This window comes from Leucopleurus acutus (assembly GCF_964270905.1).
Source record: "Leucopleurus acutus genome assembly, chromosome: 17".
NCBI classification, from domain to species: domain Eukaryota; kingdom Metazoa; phylum Chordata; class Mammalia; order Artiodactyla; family Delphinidae; genus Leucopleurus; species Leucopleurus acutus.
In genome coordinates, this window is record NC_139159.1 from 83,124,955 (window position 1) to 83,148,671 (window position 23,717).

Below are 23,717 nucleotides of genomic sequence, written 5' to 3' on the forward strand. Positions count from 1 at the left end.
AGCGTGGGGACCCAGCAGGCTGGCCTGGCCTCCCCGCAGGGCTGGACAGGAAGCATGCTCCTCTCACAGCAGCCCTTCACACACCTGCCTTCACTCCAGGGCGGTCTCAGTTATTCACAAGAGAGCCAGCTCCTGGGACCTCCACCTCCTTCCCGGAAGCCTCTTCAGCCCCAGGGGACAAGGCCGGAGGTGAGGCTGCGAGGGGGAGCAGACCCTGGGCTCCGGGAACGCTGGCCGCTAGCTCTGCCCTGCCTGCTGCCTGCCGGGGAGCTGCGACCTCCTCCTCGGTCTCCAGCACCCGCCCCCACCAAACTGGGGGCCTCACAGGTGCTCACAGGCTGGCTGCAAGAGTCAGGGGACCTGCCTCCCCTGGGCCCCTAGAGCCACCACACGGGGGCAAGGCCACTGTCCGGGGACTCCCACCCTGTCCTGTGGATGTCCCGGGCAGTCATGTGCTTTGAGGCTGTGTGCCCCCCACTGCCCCCATACTCATCCTCATCCTGGGAGTAGCCGGCCTGGAAGAAGCTAAGATGGACCCAGAGGGCCCACCAACCATGCCCTGAGGGTGCCCTTTTAGCTCCGTCCTTGGCGCAGGGCTCTCCGTGGGGAAAAGCCCCCAGGAAAACCGGGGTGTTTTTCACTTTCTGACAAGGAGACAAGGGTGACTGGGGTTCAGTTCAGTTGGGCCACGGGAGCTTCTTTTTGTTGCTGCATCTCCTCTTCTTTTATCTTAAGAACGTCTATTTTCTGCCTTACCTGTGGGTTTCCTGCACATTACCTCAAATCGTTATACGGCCCCACGCCCTCCTTACCCCCAGCCTGCGTGGAGAGTGAACAGCTCACCTGGGCCGCAGGGGCAGCTCCGGGCAGGTGCCATGGCACAGAGGCAGTGAGAGCCCATGGGGGGATGCGAGAGCCAGTGACAGCCTGTTGGGGAACGCGAGGGACAGTTAGGGCGCGTGGGAGGGGTCACAAGGGCTGGTCCCCGGGCCGCCCGCCCCGCCCTGGGAGCCCCGGCCGCGCACGCGCACTGGCGGCCCGGCCTGGCGCCGAGCAGCTGCGAGGAGACAGCTGCGCCCGCCCGCGCGTTCCCACCTCGCCCCGCCGGGGCGCGTCGGGACAGCCCCGGGCACCGGCGGTGGCAGCTCGGCGTGTCACCTCTCCTGCCACCCGCGCGGCGCAGCGGGCACGCGGCCCCTCCAGATGCGCAGGGCCCAGGGCCCCAGCACGCTTCCTCGGCGGAGGCGGGGGTCCGCCCGGGGCGGCACCATCTGACGCCCCCCTCACCTATCCGCCCACCCCGCCCGCTGCCATCTGTCTGCCGTGGAGCCGCGCCAGGCCAGGGGCCAGGGCCCGGAGAGCGCCCCAGCCCCTCCCCACGTCCAGCCGTCCCCCGTCCCCACGCCGGGCTGGAATGCAGAGCCCCTACTCGGCCCGGATGACGCCCCTGGGGCCGAGGGCGAAGCAGGGGAGGGAGGGTGTCGAGAGGTACGGGTGCCGGGACCTCTACGTGGAGCCAGAAGAAGAGCTACTGGGATCCTCCTTCCCGAGAGTCTCCACTGTGGGGCCTCCTCAGCTTCAAGCACCGGCCTGCTCTGGCCCTCACCGCGCCCTGGGCCCTGCCCACCCCCACCCCCCGGCCCCCAACCCCCTGCTGCCCGGCTCCGGCTCTCCAAGCGCCCCCATCAGGTTCCTCAGGTTGGACCCTAGTTTGCAACCCCCGACATCTGCAGCCCCAGAGCAGCAAGGAGCCTGGAGGCGACTTCCTCCTCCACTGGTTCACTGCATGGCCCCTACTCAGGACAGCTAGCAGTGGGGGCTCCCCTTGCCCCCGTGGCCCTGCCTCCTCTCTCCTCGCCAGGGAATCAGGCTGATCAGCAAAGAACCACAAGGGGGGCCAGCCCCATATCCCTGGAGGGAGGCCTGTCATCACCACCCACTTTACAGATGAGGAAACTGAGGCTTAGAGGGAGTGTGGCCATCCTTTGGCCGTTCCACCCTCCTCACCTGCCCATTGGCTCCTTCAGGGAGAGGAGGGGTGTGGTCCTCCTGTGGGGGGGAGGGTGGAATCCCCCAAGCCTTACTGCAGTGGAACACAGGCATTGTGGACTGCACAGGGATGCCGGGAAGTCCCTCAGAGGTACCCCAATCCCTGGGCTCCCCACCCACCCCCAGCCTCCCCTCTCTCCCCCTTTTTCATCAGCCTTCCTACTCTCTACCGCCTCTCTACTCACCCCCATGACCCAGTGGGAAAGGGGCTTCAAAGGTATGGGGGCCTGGTCACAGTCACCTGCCTGTTAGGCCACTGTGTCCACATCCCCTGTAGGTCTGTGGCTGCTTGGGGTGAAGGGAGGGAGAGCCAGAGGACCCCAGGTGGTCACAGATGGGCCAGGAGTCTGGAGAGGGGCAAGGGCCCTGCCGTGAGGTATGGGCACGCTGCCCTCATGGCCAGGAGCCACGGTCAGTGCTGGTGGCTGGAAGCTCTAGGACACATCTTCCCTGGGAAAGCCATCTCGAGAGGGAGGGGGCTCTCTGTCGCTGGATGAGCTAGTCCTTTGGGCTCTCCTCTGGGCAGGGGTGCTGAGGGGGAAAGAGTGGCCAGGGGCTGATCCGTCTAAGGTGTTTGGAGAGGGACAAGAGCGGCCATGGGGGCTGTCTTGAGGGTGAGGGCCTCAGGGTGGGGGCCAGGCTGGGAGACTCCAGCTGGGAGAGAGCCAGCCCTGCGGGGAGGAGCACCACTGCCAAGGTTGCCCTTCACCCTCCTCCAGCCTCCATCGAGCGGCTAATTAGCATCCTGACCACCCAATTAATTAGGCTGTGCGGGCTTAATTATGACGGAGTGCCCGGCAGGGGCGGGGCGGCACCGTCAGCCCACAGCCCAGGCCCCCAGGAGCTGAGGTTTATTGACCAGAAAAGACATATGAGGAGACCCTGGCCATGTGCAGCAGGGTGGGGTGCGGGGTGAGTGGAGGGGTAGGGGAGGGAGGCGGGAGCCCCGAGTGTGTGTGTGTGGGGGGGGGGGGGCACTCCCATATCCTTAGCCCGGTTCCTGCCCAGGTCCCTGGGGGCAAGTCCTCCCCTTTCCACATCTCTGGCCCCCAAGTTTCTACCCATACCTGCCTTGCCTGAAGACAGCAGTTACCTGAAGTTATCCCAGGCAGGGTGGGTGTGTGGCCTGGAGCCCCCAGAGTGGAGGCCACACCCCTGCCCAGCCCTCTTCTCTTGGGGCCTGGAGCAGGTGTGTGCCCTGGGCCAGCCGGGACACCTGGTGTGCTCACCCCAGATCTGTCTGCTATGCTGTTCAGCTCATTATGTGTCCTGCCAGACCGCCAACCAGAGTGGCAAGGCTCAAGGCCCTCCCAGACGACCCCAGCCCCAGAGACTCCTCCCGGTTTACTGTTCTGTGGGCAGAAATAGTCAGTTTGGCATTGAGTTTTTCTCAGAAATACAAGAGGTTGTGTGTTATCTCCCAGCTAGATGATCATGAATCTAGCAAGGTCCACAGTAGGCACTGATAGCGCATAATGAAGTGGTGATAGTGATGATGGTGGTGGTGGTGGTGGTGGTGGTGATGGTGATGGTGGTGGTGGTGGTGGTGGTGGTGGTGGTTGTGGTGGTGGTGGTGCTGGTGTTGGTGGTGTTGGTGGTGGTGCTGGTGGTGGTGGTGGTGGTGATGATGGTGGTGGTGGTGGTGCTGGTGGTGGTGGTAGTGGTGATGATGGTGGTGGTTGTGGTGGTGGTGATGGTGGTGGTGGCGGAGGTGATGGTGGTGGTGGTGGTGATGATGGTGGTGGTGGTGGTGCTGGTGGTGGTGGTAGTGGTGGTGATGGTGGTGGTTGTGGTGATGGTGGTGGTGGTGGTGGAGGTGGTGGTGGTGGTGGCGGTGGTGGTGGTGGTGGCGGAGGTGATGGTGATGGTGGTGGTGGTGGTGCTGGTGGTGGTGGTAGTGGTGGTGATGGTGGTGGTTGTGGTGATGGTGGTGGTGCTGGTGGTGGTGATGATGGTGGTGGTGGTGGTGCTGGTGATGGTGATGGTGGTGCTGATGGTGGTGGTGGTGGTGCTGGTGGTGGTGGTAGTGGTGATGATGGTGGTGGTGGTGGTGCTGGTGGTGCTGGTGGTGGTGATGATGGTGGTGGTGGTGGTGGTGGTGATGATGGTGGTGGTGGTGGTGCTGGTGGTGGTGGTAGTGGTGATGGTGGTGGTGGTGGTGCTGGTGGTGGCGGAGGTGATGGTGATGGTGGTGGTGGTGGTGGTGGTGGTGATGGTGGTGGTGGCGGAGGTGATGGTGATGGTGGTGGTGGTGGTGGTGGTGATGGTGGTGGTGGTGGTGGTGGTGGTGCTGGTGGTGGTGGTGGTGGTGGTGATGGTGGTGGTTGTGGTGATGGTGGTGGTGGTGGTGGTGGTGGTGGTGGTGGTGGCGGAGGTGATGGTGATGGTGGTGGTGGTGGTGCTGGTGGTGGCGGAGGTGATGGTGATGGTGGTGGTGGTGGTGGTGGTGATGGTGGTGGTGGCGGAGGTGATGGTGGTGGTGGTGGTGATGGTGATGGTGGTGGTAGTGGTGATGATGGTGGTGGTTGTGGTGGTGGTGATGGTGGTGGTGGCGGAGGTGATGGTGATGGTGGTGCTGATGGTGGTGGTGGTGGTGCTGGTGGTGGTGGTAGTGGTGATGATGGTGGTGGTTGTGGTGGTGGTGATGGTGGTGGTGGTGGTGGTGAAGGTGAGGTGAGGGGACCTGCCTTGGGATGTTTCTCACAGGCTTGAGTGGCATGTGTCCTGAACACAGCCTGGCGAGGCTGAAGGAGGACGCCCTCATCTAGGAAGGGCAGTGCAGGGTGTGGGCCCCAGGGTCCTGGGAAGATGTTTGGTAGAGGCTGGAGGTCCTCAACAGAGACTCAGTGGGCTCTGGGGTTCCTCTGTCTCCTGATGTCACCATTTGTGTGGGGAAACCCAGGGTAGAGCTCTGCCTGATCTCTGACCTCTATCCCAGATGGCTTATCCCAGGCACACAGTAAGGCCACAGTGTTGAGGACCCCAGTGCCTTCTGCCCAGCTGGGCCTCGTAGGTGACAAAGACCTGGAGGCACAGGCATGGGGAGGAGAGAGACTGGCAGTGCTGGGGCTGGGTGGGGGCAGAGGCTAGAACCCTGGGGGTGTCCAGGGCCTCTGAGGAGGGTCTGAGGGGTTGGCAGCAGCTCCCTAACATGTGGGGCTGGGGCAGGGTCCCCAGGTGTCTGCCCGGCATGACCCTGCAGTGACCGAGGCTCCCCCACCGTGTGCCTGCGCCCCCCATGCAGCCAGAGTGGGCCTGGAAATCGCTGCTGGAAGGTCACACCCCAGCAGATTCACAGGCCCACCAGCCACGCCATACAGCCAGGAGGCCCCACAAGGCCCTGCGGGGAAGCAGGGAGGCCAAGTGAGACACAGACGGGAGCCCGGGGCGCCCTGGGGAGGGAGAGAGGGGGTGCGCTGTCTTGAGGCGTGCAGCCTCATCCTGGCTCTAGTCGGGGTGCCCTGGGCCCCTGGCCCACCCTGGGAGGGAGGCCCCACCAACCCTGGGGAGCAGAGAGCCTGGCGTTCCCCAGACAAGCAAGGCCAAGGAGGACCCCTGCACCGAGGGGTCAAGGGCTGGAGGTCGGTCCCAGGCAGAGGGCAGAGCTGTCCCGGCTGAGAGGGCCAAAGGCTGGTACGCCCCCGCCTGCCCATCCCTGCAGCCATGGTGGGCGCTGGGAGTCAGATACAATTACTCACTCCGTGCATCATAATTACCGCAAATAGCCCATTAAAGGAAATTACCATCAATATGATATTAGCAGACAGCGGGGAAATGAAGAAAGAAAAGTGCTTATTCTCCCATTGTCCCCCTAATGGGGACAGGGGATGCGGAGGCAGTGACACCCCCCTTCACTGACCTGCAGCCACGAGGGAGCCTGCAGGCCCAGGGCCGAGGCCTCACACCTGCCCAGCTGCCAGAGGCTCTGCCCGCCCCCTCCCAAAGGCAGCTCCAGCCGGACCTGGCTGGCTCAGGCCGTCCTCCACGGGCCTCCCCAAGCCCTTCGCTAGGGCCCTCCCACCCTCCCACCTTGGGGAAAGCCCTGCAATCGGAAGGGTCTGAGCTCTGCGCAGCCTGGCTCAGTGTGGAGACACCAGGGCCCCGTCAAGTCCTGGGAGCCCAGACTTCTGTTAGACATGGTGGTGAGAGCAGGGGTGTCACTTCTTGGTGTCTCCCAAAAAGTGACCAGAATGACAGAGAAACAATAGAGAGAGAGGTGGTCCGTGGGACCAAGAGCACAGCAGAGCCAAGGGAGCCGGAGAAGGGACGCCCAGCAGGAGAGAAGCCAGAGGTTCTGCTCTGGGCCTGGGGCACCATCTGTGGTCAGAGCCACTGGCCGCCCTGTGGCCTCTGCCAGCCACAGGGGACCAGAGACCTGCTGTTGGGGAAGCTGGCTGTGGGCACGGATCGGGGTGGTGGGGGTGGTGGGGCGTGTGGTGAGAGGACGTCTCTGTTTGCAGAGCACTGAGTGTCCCCTGTCTTGGCAAGTGGAAGGGACGTGATGACTGATGGCCAGGAGGCCACCTGTACCCAGGAGGTACTTGCAGGATGAAGCACCCCATCAGCGGACACAGAGCAGAGAACTGGCCAGTGGGGGATGGCCTGACCCCACCCTGTGCCCCCGCCTGTTTACCAGGCCCCCGCCTGGGCTCACTCTGGTGGTAGCAGGTGAAGCGCGGACTTCAGTCTTGGGGAGAGATGGTGGTGGGCCGGGGTCGCAGACGGACAGTGGCTCAGGGCACCCTCAACGCTCAGAAGAGGGCGGGGATCGAGAGGGAGGGTCTCAGCACTTTTTTGTTGTTGTTGCGGTACACGGGCCTCTCACTGCCATGGCCCCCCCACCGCGGAGCACAAGCTCCGGACGCGCAGGCCCACGGGCCCAGCCGCTCCGCGGCATGTGGGATCTTCCCGGACCGGGGCACGAACCTGCGTCCCCTGCATCGGCAGGCGGACTCCCAACCACTGCGCCACCAGGGAAGCCCGGGTCTCAGCGCTTCTTGAGCAACCCAGGCTACCTGGAGGGAAGCAGGAGCCAGAGAACAGCTTAGGGGGCAGCTGTGTGTGGGCAAGGTGATCTCTGTGCGGAGAAGGAACAAGGGGCTGGAGGGGGGCCTTACAAGGTCAGTTCGTCTCGCCACCCCTCTTTCCTTTGTTTTCTCCTTTCAACACCTATTTATTAAGCACCCCCTCTGTGCCAGGCACTGGTGTCAGCTCTAGGAAGCCAAGAGTGGAGTCACACAGACCCCGCCCTCCTGAAGCAGATATTCTGTGGTCAAGAGAGACAGAGTAAATCGAGCAGTAGGTATATTAGAAGGTGACAGGAGTCCAGAGAGAAGCAAGCGTGGGAGAGGAGAGGGGAGCATTGGGGGCCCCAGTGATGATACAGGTTTCTCGAAAATGCAAGTGCAAGATTTGAGGAGGGCTCTGAAAAGAGGAGAGAAGGGGAGAGATGTGAGAAGGTTCTGGTGGGAGAATAATAGTTTGGAGTTGCCCTGTAGCTTTCTACAGCAACCAAGTACCTATCCAGCCATCTACCCACCCACCCAGCCATCCATCCACCCATCCATCCATCCATCCCCCATCCACCCACCCACCCAGCCATCCATCAATCCACCCATCCATCCATCAATCCACCCACCCATCCATCCATCCATCCATCCATCCCCCATTCACCCACTCATCCACCCATGCATCCATGTACCTATCCACCCAACCACCCACCCACCCAGCCATCCATCCACCCATCCATCCGTCCATCCCCCATCCACCCACCCACCCACCCACCCAGCCATCCATCCACCCACCCATCCATCCATCCATCCACCCACACACCCAGCCATCTACCCACCCACACAGCCATCCATCCACCCATCCATCCATCCCCCATCCACCCACCCATCCAGCCATCCATCTACCCACCCAGCCATCCACCCATCCATCCATCCATCCCCCATCCATTCATCACTGTATTCGTCCACGCATCATCAACCATCCACAGATCCTTCTATCCAGCCACCATCCTTCCATCTTGTCACCCGCCCATCTCTCCTTCCATCTTCCTAGTCACCCATCCAGTTTTCTGTCTGTCTGTCCAGCCAGCCAGCCTACTCATATTTATCAAATGTCTTCTCACTCCAGGTGGCCAGTCCTGACTCCAGGTTCCAGCTGCTACCCCAATAGTGGTCTGGATTGTGGTGGTAGGAGTCTTGGGGTCTAGACCTGGACCCTGGATTGTGGGCCTGTGGCTAAAAGTCATGCTTTCCTGGATCATAATCTCGACATGGCCCTAAGTGCCCTGTCCATGCACCAGATTTTCTGAACTCAGCTTAATTCAGCTCCCCAAACTCAGTAGGAAGTGCTGAGAGATGGGAACGGGACTGTCCCCCAAGAATAACCCCTGGTGCACAGATCTGGACAACGGCAGTGGAGGGACAGACCTAGATTGGAGGTGGAGGAAATCTGAGGGGTGGATGGCTGGGCACCTCTGCGTGTCCCTCCTATGCTTCTTCCTTCCCTGCCCACCTCCCACCAGGACCAGGAGCCTGACGCTAAGCTCCTGCAGGCGGTGGCTTCCACAAAAGTGTCTATGGACTGGGGACAACCCCTTCTGCAAACCCTGCCCCAGTGCACCTGGAGAGGCATGTCTTGCTCCATGCCCTCCCTTCCATACAGCGCCTCCTCTTCCAGGAAGCCTTCCCAGACTGACAGAGAACTTGCCTTTTCTCATTTGTCCCTCACAAGGACCCTGTGTGGGCAGGGGGATCTCTGTCCTTTTTACCGATGAGGTGACTGAACCCACAGAAGTCACTCCCTCCCCCCACTTCCATCTGGTGAGGGGCAGAGCTGGGAGTAAAGTCAGGCCTGGCTCCAGCCTTGGTGTGGATGGTGACTGGGGCAGGGGAGCCTGCAGAGGTGTCCCTCCAACCCAACCCGGCCTTTAGGCCGGGCCTCTGCCCACCCCAAACTGCCATGACCCACTTCCAAGGCATGGGCAGCCCCTATTCCACTCTAGAGAAGGGTCACTGAGGCCTTTTCTGGCTCACCAACCCCAGGCAGAACCCTCTATGCCACCCCATGCTTCCTGAGCCCTTGGAGTGTCATGGTGCTGGTGGGCTGTCTCCAAGCACACACAAAAGTGCCCGAGGGGCTGCCCTTCGGGGGCACCCAGACCAGCCTCCTGCCTTGGCTCTCTTGGAGGGCTGCTGGGATGGAGGGAGGGGCTCTGATCACTGTGGGGGTGGAGGCTCTGGGGCCAAAGTTAACCTCACTACACCCATGGGGGACATCTGTGTCACCCCCAACCACAGAGGAGACTGACGCTAGAACGGGGCAGCCGTTGGCCCAGGTCTCACCCCAGGCAGCCTGGGGAAGTGCATGCCCTAGTACAGCACCCCCAGAAACCGGAGGGCTGAGATGATGGCCGGTCAGGAGGAACAAGAGGCTGAGGGGACCAGCCACGCCCCCGCCGTGGCTGTACCTGCCCCATTTCATCCCCAAGCAAACCAGGGCAGCAAGTTCTATTATCATAGTCCCACGCTCCGCTGGGAGGACTGAGGACTCTTGCCCCTCTGAACTACAGCACAGGGGAGGGAGAGGGAACTCAACGGCCTGGCCAGCCTCCTCCCTGCACCTGGTGGTGGCCTCCAGCTCCATCCCCCAAGATCTGTCCCTAAGGACGAGAAGCGGTTGGGGGGGGGCGGCCTTGCCCTGTTCCCACACCAACCAGGCTTCTGTGACCTGCCCTGCTCCCTCTCAGCCCTCCCCCAGCCCCTCCCCTGCAGCTTTGTGGGCCCCACCTCCCCTTCAGGCCCAGCCAGGCACCTCTGCACCTGGGCACCTGCTGCTGCCTCTGCCGGGAGGGCTCTTTCCCTCTCCCCTCCCCACCACCCGCCCCTCCCCCTGCACCCCCCCTCCCTTCTGCTCCTCCCCACCCAGCTGCGCTGTCTCCTGTGCCCACCTCACCTCGCTCTCTGACTTACTCTATCATTTACTTATTTAACTTGCTGACCGGCTCCCTTCCCAATAGAGCAGAGCTCCAGGTGGCGGCAGTGCTCACACCGGCCCACCCTGGAGTAACAGGTCCCAGGGCTGTGCTTCCACGAGCTCTGTGTACTGATCCATGTACATGTCCTGCAGTGACCCAGCCAGAGCGTCTCACCCACTGACACACATCTGGAAGGGCCACTTTTTGACACCTTCTGCCACTCACACCCACAGTCACGAAGTCACGTGCCCCACCCTGGGAAGGCGTGGCTCCCACCCCCACGGCAGCACTTGAGGAAAGCCTGGGCCGGTGGTGGGTGCAGGCCAGGGAGCCCTGCCACCTTCCTCTGGTGCCCCTCTGGCCACGCCCCAGCCCCCTCCTAAACCATGGGGTCCCCCAGGATAGGGAGGTTTCAGCTGTGTGGCGGCCCCAGGCAGTGGGGGTGGAGCTGGGGCTGAGCCAGTGGCTGCATGGGGTGGGCGGGGCTCCATTCACCACCGTCTCTGGGGGGGATGAGTGTGGGGTCAGCAGGAGCTGGCAAGCGGGATGCTGGGCGCAGGTGGGAGTTAGCGGGAAAGGAGGAAGGAAGAGGCACCTGGGACAGGAATCAGAGAGCCCTGGGGCCCCAGGGCTACAGTCAGATCCCTCAGGAGCTGGGGGTGAGGGCACTGGGGAGCCACAGGCGGCTCCTGCCTGGAGTTGAAGAGGAGAGACCAGAGGCACGAGGGAGAAGCTGGGGTCAGGTCTGGGTGGACCCTAACCATGGCCAGTGGTGTTTAAAACCCCTTGTGTCTCAGGGAAGTAGTGGGCTGTGCCCCCTGCCAGGGCCAGGTCGTCAGCTGCTCGCTGGGGCACCTGTGCCCTGCAGAGAGCTTGAGGGGGCCTCGAGGGGACCCCGCCCCTGTCCCCTGGGTCTGACACTGCGGGAGAAGGGGCAGCGGAACTCTCCTTAACAGAGGGACTGGCCATTGCATCCTTGTCGACTGGCCTCTGGGGTCCAGCTGGGCCCCACTGAGCGACCTTGAGGACAGTCCCTCAGCCCAGCGCCCATCCAGGACCATTCCCAGGAGGCCATCGGGCGATCTGGAACCTGGCACATGCTGGACACTCCACCGTGGCATTCCTGGGCCCCTCTCTGAGGACAGGGTGGGAGGGAGGAGAGTCAGGGGAAGGCCCGTGGGAGAGGAGTGGGGGGCAGCCTCCTGGGGGCTGGGCCCCCACTGAAGTGATGCAGGTGTCGAGGTGGAGTCGCAAGGGACACGGCCGAGGCCACAAGGCAAGAGGCCAAGGTGCCCGCCCCTGTGGGGACCGGGAAGGGAGGGAACGGTGGGATGGGGGGCAGAGGCAAGTCGGGGGCCGGCAGAGCGTGGCTCTCTGGGAAGGCAGTGGCCCAGCGATGGGGAACAGTTCCCCTTGAGGCCGGCATGGCCGATCCCAGCTGGCCTCAGGACACCTAACTGGGGCGTCCGCCAGCAAGCGCTCCAGAGGCAGGGAGGCCAGTGTGGAGGAAGTGGCAAGGCTCAGGGTAGTGCCAGGGCCAAGAGGGCTAGGAGGAGGGCTGCTGTTGCAGGCAGCTGGAGCACGCCTTCCGCACGCTGCTCCCATCAACACTGGGCCGAGGTCCCACACCCACGGTCTGCTTCTTGCAGCACCACCCCCTGACTCCTGGGGGCGTCTCCCTGCAGCCCCTCCATCCTCCCAAACCTGTTTCCTCCTGCGATCCAACCCGGCCCCCAAAGAAAACCTTCTAGTCTCCACACCCCCTGCCCTGTGGCTTCAGCCCCGAGCGCCCTAGAAATGCTGGTTCTTGCCGCCCTGAGGTTCAGGGCGTCTGCATTTTAGCAGGATTCTAGCTTGGCGCCCGAGTCCTGAGAATGTTCCCGACCCGTTCTCCTCCCTAGGCGAGGACGCCAGGTCAGCCTGGAAGCTCCCTGAAGGAGGGGGTGGAGGAGGAGACGGAGGCGGGAGAGCGCGCCCGGAGCACTCGGTCTGCCCCTCCCGTGCGCCTGCCCCTCCGCGTCCCCTCCTCCGCCCCCGCCTGCCAGCCTTCTTTCCTCCGGGGTCGCGGCTAATCGGCTGTGACAACTCGAGCCCTCAGCAGCTGAGCGGTGTCACCGCGAATTAGGCCGGCGCTGAGCCCGCCAACGGCAAATTACTCGTCGCTGCTGCGCTGGGGCCGCGGGCGAGGCTGCGGCGGTGGCGGCGGGAGCCTCGTGAACAGCCCAAGGGCAGGTGTGCCGGGAGCTCGGCGCCAGCGAGGGTGTGGTGGGAGCGAGGGGTGCCCCACAGCGGCCCTGCCCGCCTTGCCCTGCCCTCCCCCGCAGCCCAGCGCTCCCAGCACTGCAGCCCCCGCCGGTCCGGTCCTTCCAGCTCCCGCCCTTCTGCCTTCCCCAGCCCCGCGCCCTCACCCCCAGGTCCACGCCCACCTTCACTAACTTTCTTCCCAGCCCCGTTGTTGATCTGCTCTCCTTTTAGCAAAACTTCCCCCACAGTGACCTGGGCCCACTGTCCCACTTCCCGGGCCCCAGCGCTACCCCGCCGGCTCACCAGCAGCAAACGCAGGACGGCCCTTCCACCTCCTCTGCTGGTCCGGCCCCCAGGCTGGAGGGCAGCCTCCCACCAGAATAGGACCCCCAGGCAGTGGGCTGTCTGTCCTGTTCCCAGTTCTGTCCTCACCTTCTAGAGTAGACCTTAGCACACAGCAGGTGCCCCATGAATAGTCTGGAGTGAATGAATGAGTCCCCTCCCCCTGGAGGAAAGGCAGACTTTTCTCCAGGCTGGCCCTCCTTCGATCCAGTGTGGTGTCCCCGTGGTGGCCAGGCGGGCTGGGCTTGTATCTGGGAGAGCAGGGGTGAGACCAGCCTCCCTGCACCCCAGCAGGGCCTCCCTGGCCCGTGGCCAGACTCTGTGGCCTCAGGAACTGCTGACAGTGTAGCTGGGCCCAGGGAGGTGACAGAGCTGGTCCTGGGGAGGCAGAGCCGCAGGCAGGGCTACAGGCTGTGCGGGGGGGCAGATTTGGACCTCCACGGGACTGGTGGCCCTTCCCTGTCCCCCACTGTCCCCTCAAGTGCTGGGGACAACGCAGCCTGTCATCTCTGTGGCCAGCTCAAACCTGCCACTTGTCTGCCTCCCCGAGCGGCTAGAGGTGAGAAGACCCAGGCCCACTGGGGTCTGGGTGACTTGTCCTGACGCCCAATGCTCACCCTGTCCCAAGTCCCTCCGCCTGGGGCCAGAGAGTCCCAGGGCCGGTGCCACGGGATGCTTTGACCCTTCCTTGGGCTCCAGGCTCCCAGCCCTGCCTGGTGGGCAGGTCACACAGCCCCGGCCCCACCAGTTCCCCACAGGTCAGTCTGCAGCTCGGAATCCTTCGCAGCTCCCTGCACCCTTCTAGGCCAGGCCCGCCCGGCATCACGCAGGCCCAGCCCGGGTCTGGACCTGGTACCCGCTGAGAGAGTGAATTCTGGACATGGAGCCCCCAGTCCAGTGCAGCTGGTGATGGTTCCCACTGGGGCAGGGCCTGGCCTTTACCACATGGCGGGGGACGCGAGGTGAGCCTGAAGAGGGCTCTGCTCTTGGTCCAGGCAGCGGGAGGAGGCCTCCATCCTGGAGGGCATCTGGAGCCGCACTAGTGGCACGGAGGACCCAGGCTGGCCAGAGGGAGAGGACAAAGGGGCAGGTGGGGCAGCCGTGGGGTCCGGAGCCGGGCAGTAGCTGAGGGTGGCACTGCCCTGGGGTGGCCAGTGTCAGAGCTCATGAGGTCACAGGGCCAGGACGTGGGGTGAAGGGCCTGGGCCTGGGACAGGAAACCCACGCGGTCCCTGTGTGTGTCTGTGCAGGTCCCGCGTGTGCCGTCATGGGTTCCGGGATCTGTGTGCTCCCGGGCACGTCCATTCCTGTGTGTGCGTGTGTACGTGGGTCTGTGCATTTGCACGTCTCAGCCCACGCGTGTGGCCGTGTCTATCTGCGTGTGCGCCCATCCTGGGGAGGGGGGAGGCCAGGGAAGAGGACACCTTGGCCTTGGCCAGCCCCACCCAGGAGCAGCTATAAATAGGCCGGGGAGGGGCCAGCGGACAGCCATCCGCTGCAGAGGGCTGGGCTGGTGTGGAAGTGGAGAGAGGCGGGGGAGGGGGTGCTGCCGACTGTGAAAGAAGTGGGGGCCCCAGTACCGAGCAGCCCTGGGCATTCCCTAGGGCCAGCAGCTGGGGAAGGGGCCCAGGGCCCGCCTCGGTCCCCTCAAATCCCAGCTCAGGGTTTTTCCCGGAATCCTTAACCAGCTGGAGGACGAGGGCAGCAGCTGTGCCGTGTTCGCATGTGTTCGGGGTGTAGGGATCCTTGCACAAGGGGAAAATGAGGCCTAGCTGGGTGCTCTGTGTGTGGGGTGAGGGCCTGTAATGCAGGGGCGGAGCAGGGCCGGGATGGGGTGTGGGGTGCTGGGGCCTCAGCTCAGGCAGCCTCCCTGGGCTGGGAGCTGGGGCTGTCGGTGCAGGGGTGGCCCTGGGGATCCCAGCAGTCGGCGGTGAGCACAGCTGTGGTGGGCCAGGGCGGGGGAGAGGTGAGGGAGGGGGAGAGGGACTCCATCCTGCCACCCACCATCCGCAGGGGGGCAGCCATGCAGGGGAGTGTGTGGAGTGCACTGAGTGCATGTGTGGGAGCCACAGCTGCACTGTTATCTACACGTGGATCTGTGTATGTCGAGTGTAATGGGTGTGCACGTGTCCAGTGTGTGTGTATGCTGCCCTGTCCTCTCCAGGGCCATGGGTCACAGTCCGCTCACTCAGCCCCCAGGCCTCCGGAGGGCGACTCCTGGGCCCTCTGGGAACACGACGTCCTCATGCTGCCTTCCAGGCTGCCCCAAATCTGCTCTAATGTCCTAGACCACCCCTACCCCGAACCGCCACCCCCTCCTTTCCTCCAGGCACTCAGCCGCTGCTGTGTGTGTGGGTGATTGTCTCTCTCCCTTGGAATGCCAGGTGAGGGCTGTCATTTTGGTCCCTGCTGTGGTCCCCACTGGGCCTGGCACAGAGTTGGGACTCCAACTGAACGAAGTAACAAAGGAATGAAGAATGGATCCCCCCAGAGGCAGGGGCAGGGGCAGGGGGTGGCCAGGGTGCTTGGGGCCCCAAGGCCGCTAGCTGCAGATTCTGCCTGTATGCTGGTTCTGGGGAGCCCCCTCCCGGAGGGCAGAGGATGGAGGTGTGAGCTGACAGGGTGTGAGGCTCTGAGATGGGCCCTGCCAGGAGTGACCAAGGCAAGGGCACCACCACGGCCCCCTGAACATCCAGGCTGGCACAGCAGCCCAGGGACCTTGGCATTGAGTGGAGGCTTGTCCTGCAGCCTGGACACTGCAGTCACCCCTACCCCAGGCGGGGGCCCTCGCTGCCCCGCCAGCTCCCTCTCAGACCCGTCCAGGTGGCTCCAGGGATCTCGGTGCTGCCACTGCCCTCCCCACACCTACAGGGACACAAGTCCCATCACACTCATACAGGCAGATAGAGACACACCTGAGCACTGGCTGTCACACGCCCGAGGTCCCCCTGCTCTCGCGGCCCCAGGCCCAGTGAGCTGGAGTCGCTCCACCAGGCACCTCCCTCTCCCGCCCCCACCCCTGGGCCCCGCCCCGCCCCTGGCTGCAGCAGCACCTCCCTCGTGGGCAGAAGCTCCGCCCCCAGCACCTGCCCGACGGCGCCCGGCTAGGAGGAGGGAGCAGGTAGGGTGCCTAAGCTCTGCACTCCTGGAGGACTCAGAGGTGCTCCAGGGGCTCAGAGATGCTTTCCACAGGCTGGCTGCTTTCCTGCAGGAGTTCGTGGATCCCCTGAAAGCTTTTTGGGAAAAACACAAAAATAAGCGCTCCTCCTGCCTCCCCCAATAACTTCCCTGTCCTCCGTGCTCCTTTGTCTTCTCCATCTTATCCTAGAGGGAAAACCAGAGGAAAGAAGAGGTGGGGGAAGAAAGGAAGGAAGAAGAAAGAGGGAAGCAGGGAGGAAAAAGGAAAAGAAAATAGAAGAGGAAGGAAACCAAACCCAGCGCCCAGCCCCGCGCTCAGGCCCGCCCTGCAGAGGAACCCAAGCACTGCGGCGCGGCGGCGGGGCACTTCCCGAGCCTCCCTGCCCCACCCCAGCCCCACTGCCCGGTCCAGGCCCCGAGTACTGGGCTCTGAGAGGCCTGGGGTGCTGGAGGGAGACGGATGAGCGCGGCCCCCTGCCCACCAACCCCTCCCCGCAGAAGAAGACCGACCGTCAGGCTGCCCGGCCCTCAGCCCTCCATCCGCTTTCTCTGCCCGGAGGATGGCTCTCCAACGGCCCCTCAGGCGGCAACAGTGGAAACTAAGGCGCCCTCCTCTAAACCAGCCAGAGGACCGGCCCTCCCGCGCACCCGGACTCCGGGCCCCTCGCGTCGGCAAGAGTCTGAGCCGCGGGGCGTCCTGAGGTTGGCTGGGACCCGCCGCGTGCTCCCCACCCCCTCACCACGCTGCAGTCTCCCCAGCTGCTCCCCTTAACTCGCTCCCCCACGCCCACACTTCTCCTTCTCTCTGCACCAGCATTTTTGCCCGCGGAGAGGACAGCTTCCTCCCCTCCCTGGGGCTTGGAGGACTCAGCCCCTGGGTTTGGGGATTTCGCTCAAACCCTCACGGAGACCCAACCTCTCAGTTCTAAGTTTCATTCTAAGGCAAAGAGGGAGGGGGCAGCCCCCGGCTTTTCTCTGTCTTGCAGACAGAGGCACTAAAACAAACTCAGGCGACATCCTCGCGGGACCTGCAGCTGTCCCGGCCCCGAGGAGGAGCCTTGCTGTCCGCAGACAGAAAAGCGGGGAGCTTGGCAAGTTCCGTGGCAAGCTCTCCTCCAAATGTGCAAACCGCAGACTTCACCGGACTCCACCCCCTCCCGTCGTGAACAGAGGTAACAGTCAAGTATCTTACGGCGGCCCCAGCTCTCAGCGTGAAGTTCCCAGAGGTGCCGCCCTCCCTGGTGCCCCTGCAGTCCAGGCCTCGGCCCTTCAGGTGGGAGACCGCAGGCTCAGAAGAGCTGAGGACGGCGCTTGCCACCAGGACGCATCGGCGCTGTGTGTGGGGTCACCCCCAAGGACGGCCTCACGCGCCGGGCCGCGTCCTGCCTTAGTGGGGCCGGGGCGCCCTGTGCGGCCCTCCTCCCAGTGGGGCAGCCCAGGGGCGGCAGGGCAGGTGCCTGCGGGTCCGGCCCTGACAGCAGCCTTTTTTAACAACTCTGGTCAGTCTCTCCCTGTCGGCCCAGGCGGGTCACCCAGAGCTAAGGCAGGGCCCAGTTCAGGGACCTCCTTTTCTTTCTATTCAGGAAGAAATATGGCAAAAACGAAAGCCACAGAAAAACCAGCCAGGCTCCAGTGATTTTTGGATCTAAACCGATTTATTTTGTGTGTGTTTTTCTCTTTCTTCAGTTTCGTAGCAAAAGGAAGAAGAACCCAACGAATACAACAACACAACGAAACTTGCAACGAATTGGAGTCTCCTGCGCCCAGCAGAAGCAGGCGCTGGAGGAGGGCAGGATGGGCTGCGGTCCGGGGCCGGGGGCCTGCAGGGGCCGGAGCACCGGCCTCCCCACCCCCTCTTCCGGCTACTCCAAAAAGTGATCAGCTCTTAAAAGAAGAATCCACAAAAAACGAAACACATTTTAAATTAAAATAAAAACACTTTCTCCACCCGCCCCCATGCCAGGAGATTCAGGCGAAACCTCCTCTTTAAAAAAATTGTTTTTCTGCTAGAAATACTGTGCATTACTTTTTTTCTTTCACTTCTCTTGAGGGTTAAAATAAGATATATTTTCCCGGGAGTCATAAATACGATCTGGTGCATAGAGAAATAGCAGCTCGGGAGTCTAGGCCAGCTCCCACCCCCCTCCCCCCGTGGAGTACAGTACAGGGCAGCAGGACTGAACACAGCATGGATAATGCTCCTCGGCTTCAATCTCTAGGGGACGCCAGTGGCAGGGTGGGGGGCAGGCAGGCAGGAGGGCAGGCAGGGGCCAGGCCCCTCCGAGCGAGCGACACATGCTGGGACACGCGACGTCCGAGGGCAACCCCAGCCGGGAAGCAGGGAGCTTCCTCTAAGGGTTTCTTTTCTAATCACCGAACAAAATAAATATAAATACTTCGAAAACAAGACCGCTTTAAAAAGGAGTAGAAAAGGGCAGGGTAGGGAGGCCAAAAGGAAGTAAACGAAGGAGCGCGAAGGAGCGCGGGGTGGCGGCGGAGGCCCTCGCGGCGGTCCGGGTGAGGTCGGGCGCAGAACCGCATCTCACGTATGTACAAGCGGACGCCAGGAAGGACTTCGACCCGGCCCAACTCTCCCGGGAATCGCCGCGCTCCGAGCAGAGGAGTCGTGGCAGCGTCAGGACGGTCACCCGGTAAGGTGCGCGGGCCGGGAGCGAGGAGGCCGCGCCGCGGGAAGGGGCTTCCAGTCTGGAGCCTGCAGACGTCGCAGCGGGTCTCGCGGGGCCGGCCCGGCCGGAAGGCGGCGGCGTTAACGCGGGCGCGCGCGCGCGCGCGCGCGGCAGGCGCCTCGGCCCGGCCATGCGTCCTCGCCCTGGGCCGCGGAGTCCGAGCCGAGGCCCCGGGCCGCCCGCGCCTCGTCTCGGCGGCGGCGCGGGCTCGGGGTCCGGTGCTCACAGGAAGAAGTCGGAAGCGCCCTTGGCCCCGACTCCCGGCGAGGACTCCCGCGGGAAGCCGGCTCCGCCCGCGCCCCCGGGGCCGCCCCGGCCGGCCAGCTTCTCGTATTTCTCCTTGTACAGGTCCCGCTCCTTGGCCAGGCGCCCCACCTCCAGCTTCAGCTGCTCCACCTGGCTCTGGAGCTGGCACTTCTCGCTCTCCAGAATGTGCCGCTGCTGCACCCGCTTGAAGCGGCATGACTGAGCGTAGCCGCGGTTCTTGAGCGTGCGCCGCTTCTGCTTCAGCCGGATGACCTCCTCCTTACTGAAGCCGCGGAGCTGCCTGTTTAGCTCGCGCACGGACATGGACACCAGCTGGTCGTCGGAGAAGCGCTCCTCCAGGCGCACGTGGTGGCCCGTGCCGCCGCCGCCATGGCCCGCGCCGCCGTGGTGGTGGTGGTGGTGATGGTGGTGGGCGGCGTGGTGCGTGCCGTGGTGGTGGCCGGCGCCCATGTCGTCCGCGCCGCCGCCGCCCGCATAGCCCTGGCCCCGGAAGGCCTCGTAGGCCGCGGCGGCCTCTGGGTGGTGGTGCGCACCGTGGTGCCCGGTGTGGTGGCCGCTGCCGATGAGCGCCTCCACCGCGTCCTCAGGCGTCAAGTTGAGCGCCTCGGGGTTCAGGTGGTGCTGGTAGCCGCTCATCCAGTACAGATCCTCCAGCGCCGGCTTCCCCGAGGCGCCCCCGACGGCGCCGGGGCCCCCGCTTGCCGGCCCCGGGGCAGCGCCGGCCTGCGCCGCGCCGCCGCCGCCCCCCGCGCCGCCGCCGGTGCCCGGGCTGGGCGCGCAGAAGCTGGGCGAGGAGGGCACGGAGGAGCAGGGCGTGCTGAGCGGCGTCGAGGATAGCGAGCCGGGCGGCAGACGGTGGCAGAAGCGCTCGGCCTCGGGCGGCTCCTTCTTCACCTCGAACTTCATCAGGTCGAAGTCATTGACGTACTCGATGGCCAGCGGGCTGCTGGGCAGCTCAGCGCCCATCGCCAGCTCCGCGGCCATCGCCCGGGGGGGCCCGCCGCCTCGCCCGGCTGAGCCCCAACAGGAGGCCGGGGGGGGAGCCACGGGCCTCTCCCCCCCCTTCGCTCCCCACTGGCGGCGGGTCCCTGCGGGGCCGGCGGCGAGAGGCGCGGGCTCCTGGCTGAAGCTCGCGGGGAAAAGTTTCACGCAGCCAACTCAGGGGTGGCCACCGAGGACGCCGCCGGGCAGCCCTGGGTCGCTCCCCGGCGGGTGCAGGCCGGCCGCGGTCCCCTGTTCCCGAGCCGGCGGCCGGGCGGTGGCCCGGCGGGTGGCGGTGCGGCCACCGCCTCCGGCTGCTCGGGTTCCCCTCGCTCCGCCCGCGTACAGCCCGGCCCCGCCTCCACCGCCGAGCGCCGAGCTGTGCGCTTCCCCCTTATAGTGCCGGGCGCCTGGGCCCGCCTTTATGGGAGGGGTACGCGCCTCCGGGCCAATCGGAGCCCCAGACCCGTCGCTCTCATTTGCCTATCCCCATGGCAACCCGGAGCCCAGCTGTCAATCTCCTGCGGGGAACAGCTGTGGGAAGGGGTGGTGACCCGCCGCCAGGGAGAGGAGGGGCAGGGCCCTCTGGTGGCCGCCTCGGGGGACTGCACGGGCAGAGGGCGCGGGGCGCGCGGGGGTCGCGGGACCGGGCCCGAGGCCTCCGAGGCCTCGCGTCCGCGACGGGGCGGCCACAGAGGCTCGGGGAGCAGGGGGTGCTCCTCGGTGCCTCCTTCCCCTGCAGTCCAGCTGGCCGTGACCCAGCAGCCTCTTCCCAGGTTTCTTTCCGGCCGGCCGGGAGCCCGCGTCCAGCCCCGCTAGCGTGGTGGCGCCGGGACATTCCGGTCTCCCGACACAGGTGACACTGCGCGGCCTGGCCGGGCGCTGCGCGGGAGCGCCGGTTATTTTTAGCTCCGCGGTTCAGGCGGGTTCAGGAATTTAGTCAACAAAGTTGCTGGCACCTCCGTGCGGCGGGATCCACCGCGGGACGCCCGACTCCAAGGGTGTGCGGCGCAGGTGGGGAGGGAGTCGCGCGCAGGCCGGCGAAGTGGGGGCGCCAGGGACCCTAGTACCGGGGCCTGAGCCGCGGGACGGGTGAGGCCTGGGGCTCAGAGGGCCGCCAGGCCCGCACCGCATTAGGCGTCCGGGCTCCAGCTGCCCACCTGCCCGGGTCTGGCCTCTTGGCAGGGTTGTGGCTCAGAGCTGGGCGGGGTGGGGATTGGGGCGGCGGAGGTGGGGAGCCTCCAGTGCGAGGAGAAGCCGGGAGGGCTGGGCTCAGGGAGCGGAGGTGCGCCTATTGCCCAGGGCGTGGTGACTAGGTAAAGAACTGTGGAGCAGTGGGTGCGCCCAGAGCAGGGGCCGGTGCCTGCCACGGCCCTCCAGGGTCAGCTGAGATGGGAGGGCATGACCCAGAGAGGCCCCCAATTCTCTATACTATTATGTGACTTTTATAATTTAAAAACTCAGTCTTAAATGCAACCGTCTATGCGCATAGAAGCAAAAGTCTGGAGGGACTGTGGGCAAGACGTCACCAGGGGCAGCCTAGCCACGTGCTGGGGGCGTTTATCCCCCAGGGTTTTTACCTTGTTCCTGGCATGAATATCTAATATTTTATAATAAGAAAAGTGTCATACAATGGGGAGTGAAACCGCACCTCTTAAGATGTCATGGGGGTGACCCGGCCCCATCTGCACAGTGGGCACCTCTTGCCCCTTCCTCCTTTCCCCCACGTCCCTCTGGGTGGGGCTGGGCTGTGAGGCAGGGCCATGCGGAGAACAAGGACCCGTCCCACAGGGATGGCCCAGCAAGTGGCAGAACACAGGCCCCCGGCGGGGGGTCTGGGCTCTAGGCCAGATGCGTTGCCAGGTTTGGGGCTCCCTTTAAAGCCCTCGGCGTTCAGAGGGAGGCCACAGCTCAGAGGGGTGATGGCGAGCTGGCGGTACGTCTGCCTGTCCAAGGGGGAGAGCGCGTCTGCATTGGGCTGCTGTGTCTGGACACCTGGCCTCTGCCCCTCACACTGGCTCCAGCCAGGCTGCTGGAACAGCCATGGGTTTGGTCCCAAGCTCAGAAGGGTGCTGGGGTGGAGCCAGGCTTGTGCATGTGGGGGCCCTCCTCACAGCTCCTGGCCTCAGGCCGAGGGGCACTGACCTACAGCCGTGCCTGGGCTCTGTGGCACCCCCAGTCCCGCCCAGTCGTCTTGTCTTGTCCTGAGACATGCAGTAAGGCCCATCCCAAGCCCACCCTGAACCCCCTCGAGTCCTCTGCTCAGCCACACCGAGTCAGTTCCCGCCACATCCAGCCCCAAAACGTGATGCTCGAGGATGCTGGGCCCCACCCCAGCCCAGAGCCAGCCCCTCACTCAGTCACACACACAGGTCGTTCATTCACGCCCTCCACTGGGGGAGGGGACCCAGTGCAAGGCCTGCTGCAGAGACGGCATTCAGAACTGGGGAGAGGCACGGGGGCCTTCGGGGCAGCCTGGGACCAAGTAGGGTACCCATGTCCCTGACGGGCTTAGGCACCCGGTAAGCTCCCTGGTCCTGGACTTCGCCTCGGGGTCAGACTGGCTTCCTAGGTCTGGGCCAGCAGGCCTGGCCTCAGCTCCTGGCGGTCCCCAAGCCTGGGGAGCCCTCAGTCTGCTCCCTGACTCTGCACGGTCTCAGCTGAGCTTTCGTCTCTCGTTAGTCACAGCCGGGCAGGTGGGAAAGGGGCCGAGAGTCCCCGTATGCAGGCTTTGGAGGACTCGCCGACCACCCGGCGCCCTGCACAGTGGGCAAGACAGGCTCTCCCAGCCCAGGGAAGGGGCGCCCCTTCCTGACTCAGGTGGTGGGCTCCAGGCTGGCTCCTTTCTCTTCAAACTCCCCTTTGCCACTTGCTGGCCTGGGGGGGCAAGTTCAAGGAGGCGCTCACAGCAGAGTCTGGGGAGCAGAGGCCGCGAGGGGCCAGGGTCCATGCTGTCTGCCAGGAATGGCTGGTAGAAGGCCACAGAAACCGCACACAGGTGTGCTGTGTGCCCTGGCCGTGGCTGTCTTCTCAGCTCCCTGGACGGTGGAGGCTGGGAGAGATCACGCCAATGCCATGTTGCCCAGAAAAGGATCACTTTCTTCCCATCCACCACCACCACGTCCTCTGGGGGCCTCTCACACCCACCAAACAATCAGCACCGGAACCCATGGAACTCCACAGGGAGCCCCATGGGGCTCGTCATTAAATGTGCCCCGCGAGCCTTTACTGAGCACATTCTGTGCGCCAGGCTGCCTGCCCGAGGGCAGCGTCCACCGCCTTTCACCAGGGAGGTGGCCCTGGTGTGTGGGAAGCGTGATGCAGCCAATACTGTGCTCATGGGCTCTGCAGTGGACGTTTCTCTCTGACTCCGACAGCTGGGAGGACTTGAAGGCTAGAGCGACTGGACAGCTGACAGCTGGCGGATGACGGGGGCTGTAGCTGGACTGGCGCCTCCACACGGCAGCTGGCTGGTTGGGCTTCCTCGCAGCATGGTGGCTGGTTCCCAGCGGGAGTGTCCGAGAACCTGGCGTACATGCCTGGCATTTTTGTGAGGTGCGGCAGTGCTCAGCCCACATCCCATGGGGGCACAGACACAGTCTCCTACAGGTCACGTAGAGGAAAAACACTACACTGGTACAGCATCTCTGGCAAATACAGTCTACCAGCGTGGGGATGAGAGAGCAGGAAGTAAACCATAAAATAATAAGCAAATTATCTGTTTCCCACTGCTGTGAGGAAATCACCACAAGTCCAGTATCAAATGGCATCTTTATTGTCTCAGCGCCGTCGTCAGGAGGCCCGCGGGCCAGGGTCTCAAGGTCGGGGGTGCGTGCGTGCGTGTGTGTGTCTCTCTCTCTGTCTAGTCTGGAGGTTTCTCTGGGGAAAGAGACCCCCAAGTTCCCTCAGGTTGTCAGGACCATTTCTCGGAGTCTGAGGGACCAAGGCCCCGGGCTCAGGGGGCTGGAGGCCGCCCTGGCTCCCTGCACCCCATGACTGCCCCAAGGTGGCCAGGCCAGCGACAA

General features: G+C 64.2%; 1 protein-coding gene across 1 annotated transcript; it reads right to left on the reverse strand.

Moving 5' to 3' along the window:
• Positions 1 to 18,666: 18,666 nt before the first annotated feature.
• Positions 18,667 to 19,695, reverse strand: MAFA (MAF bZIP transcription factor A; the record flags this gene model as incomplete). Its single annotated transcript, XM_082858680.1, has 1 exon — positions 18,667 to 19,695. The coding sequence occupies one exon, from the start codon at positions 19,693 to 19,695 to the stop codon at positions 18,667 to 18,669; it is 1,029 nt and encodes a 342-aa protein (XP_082714806.1).
• Between the last annotated feature and the right edge of the window lie 4,022 nt (positions 19,696 to 23,717).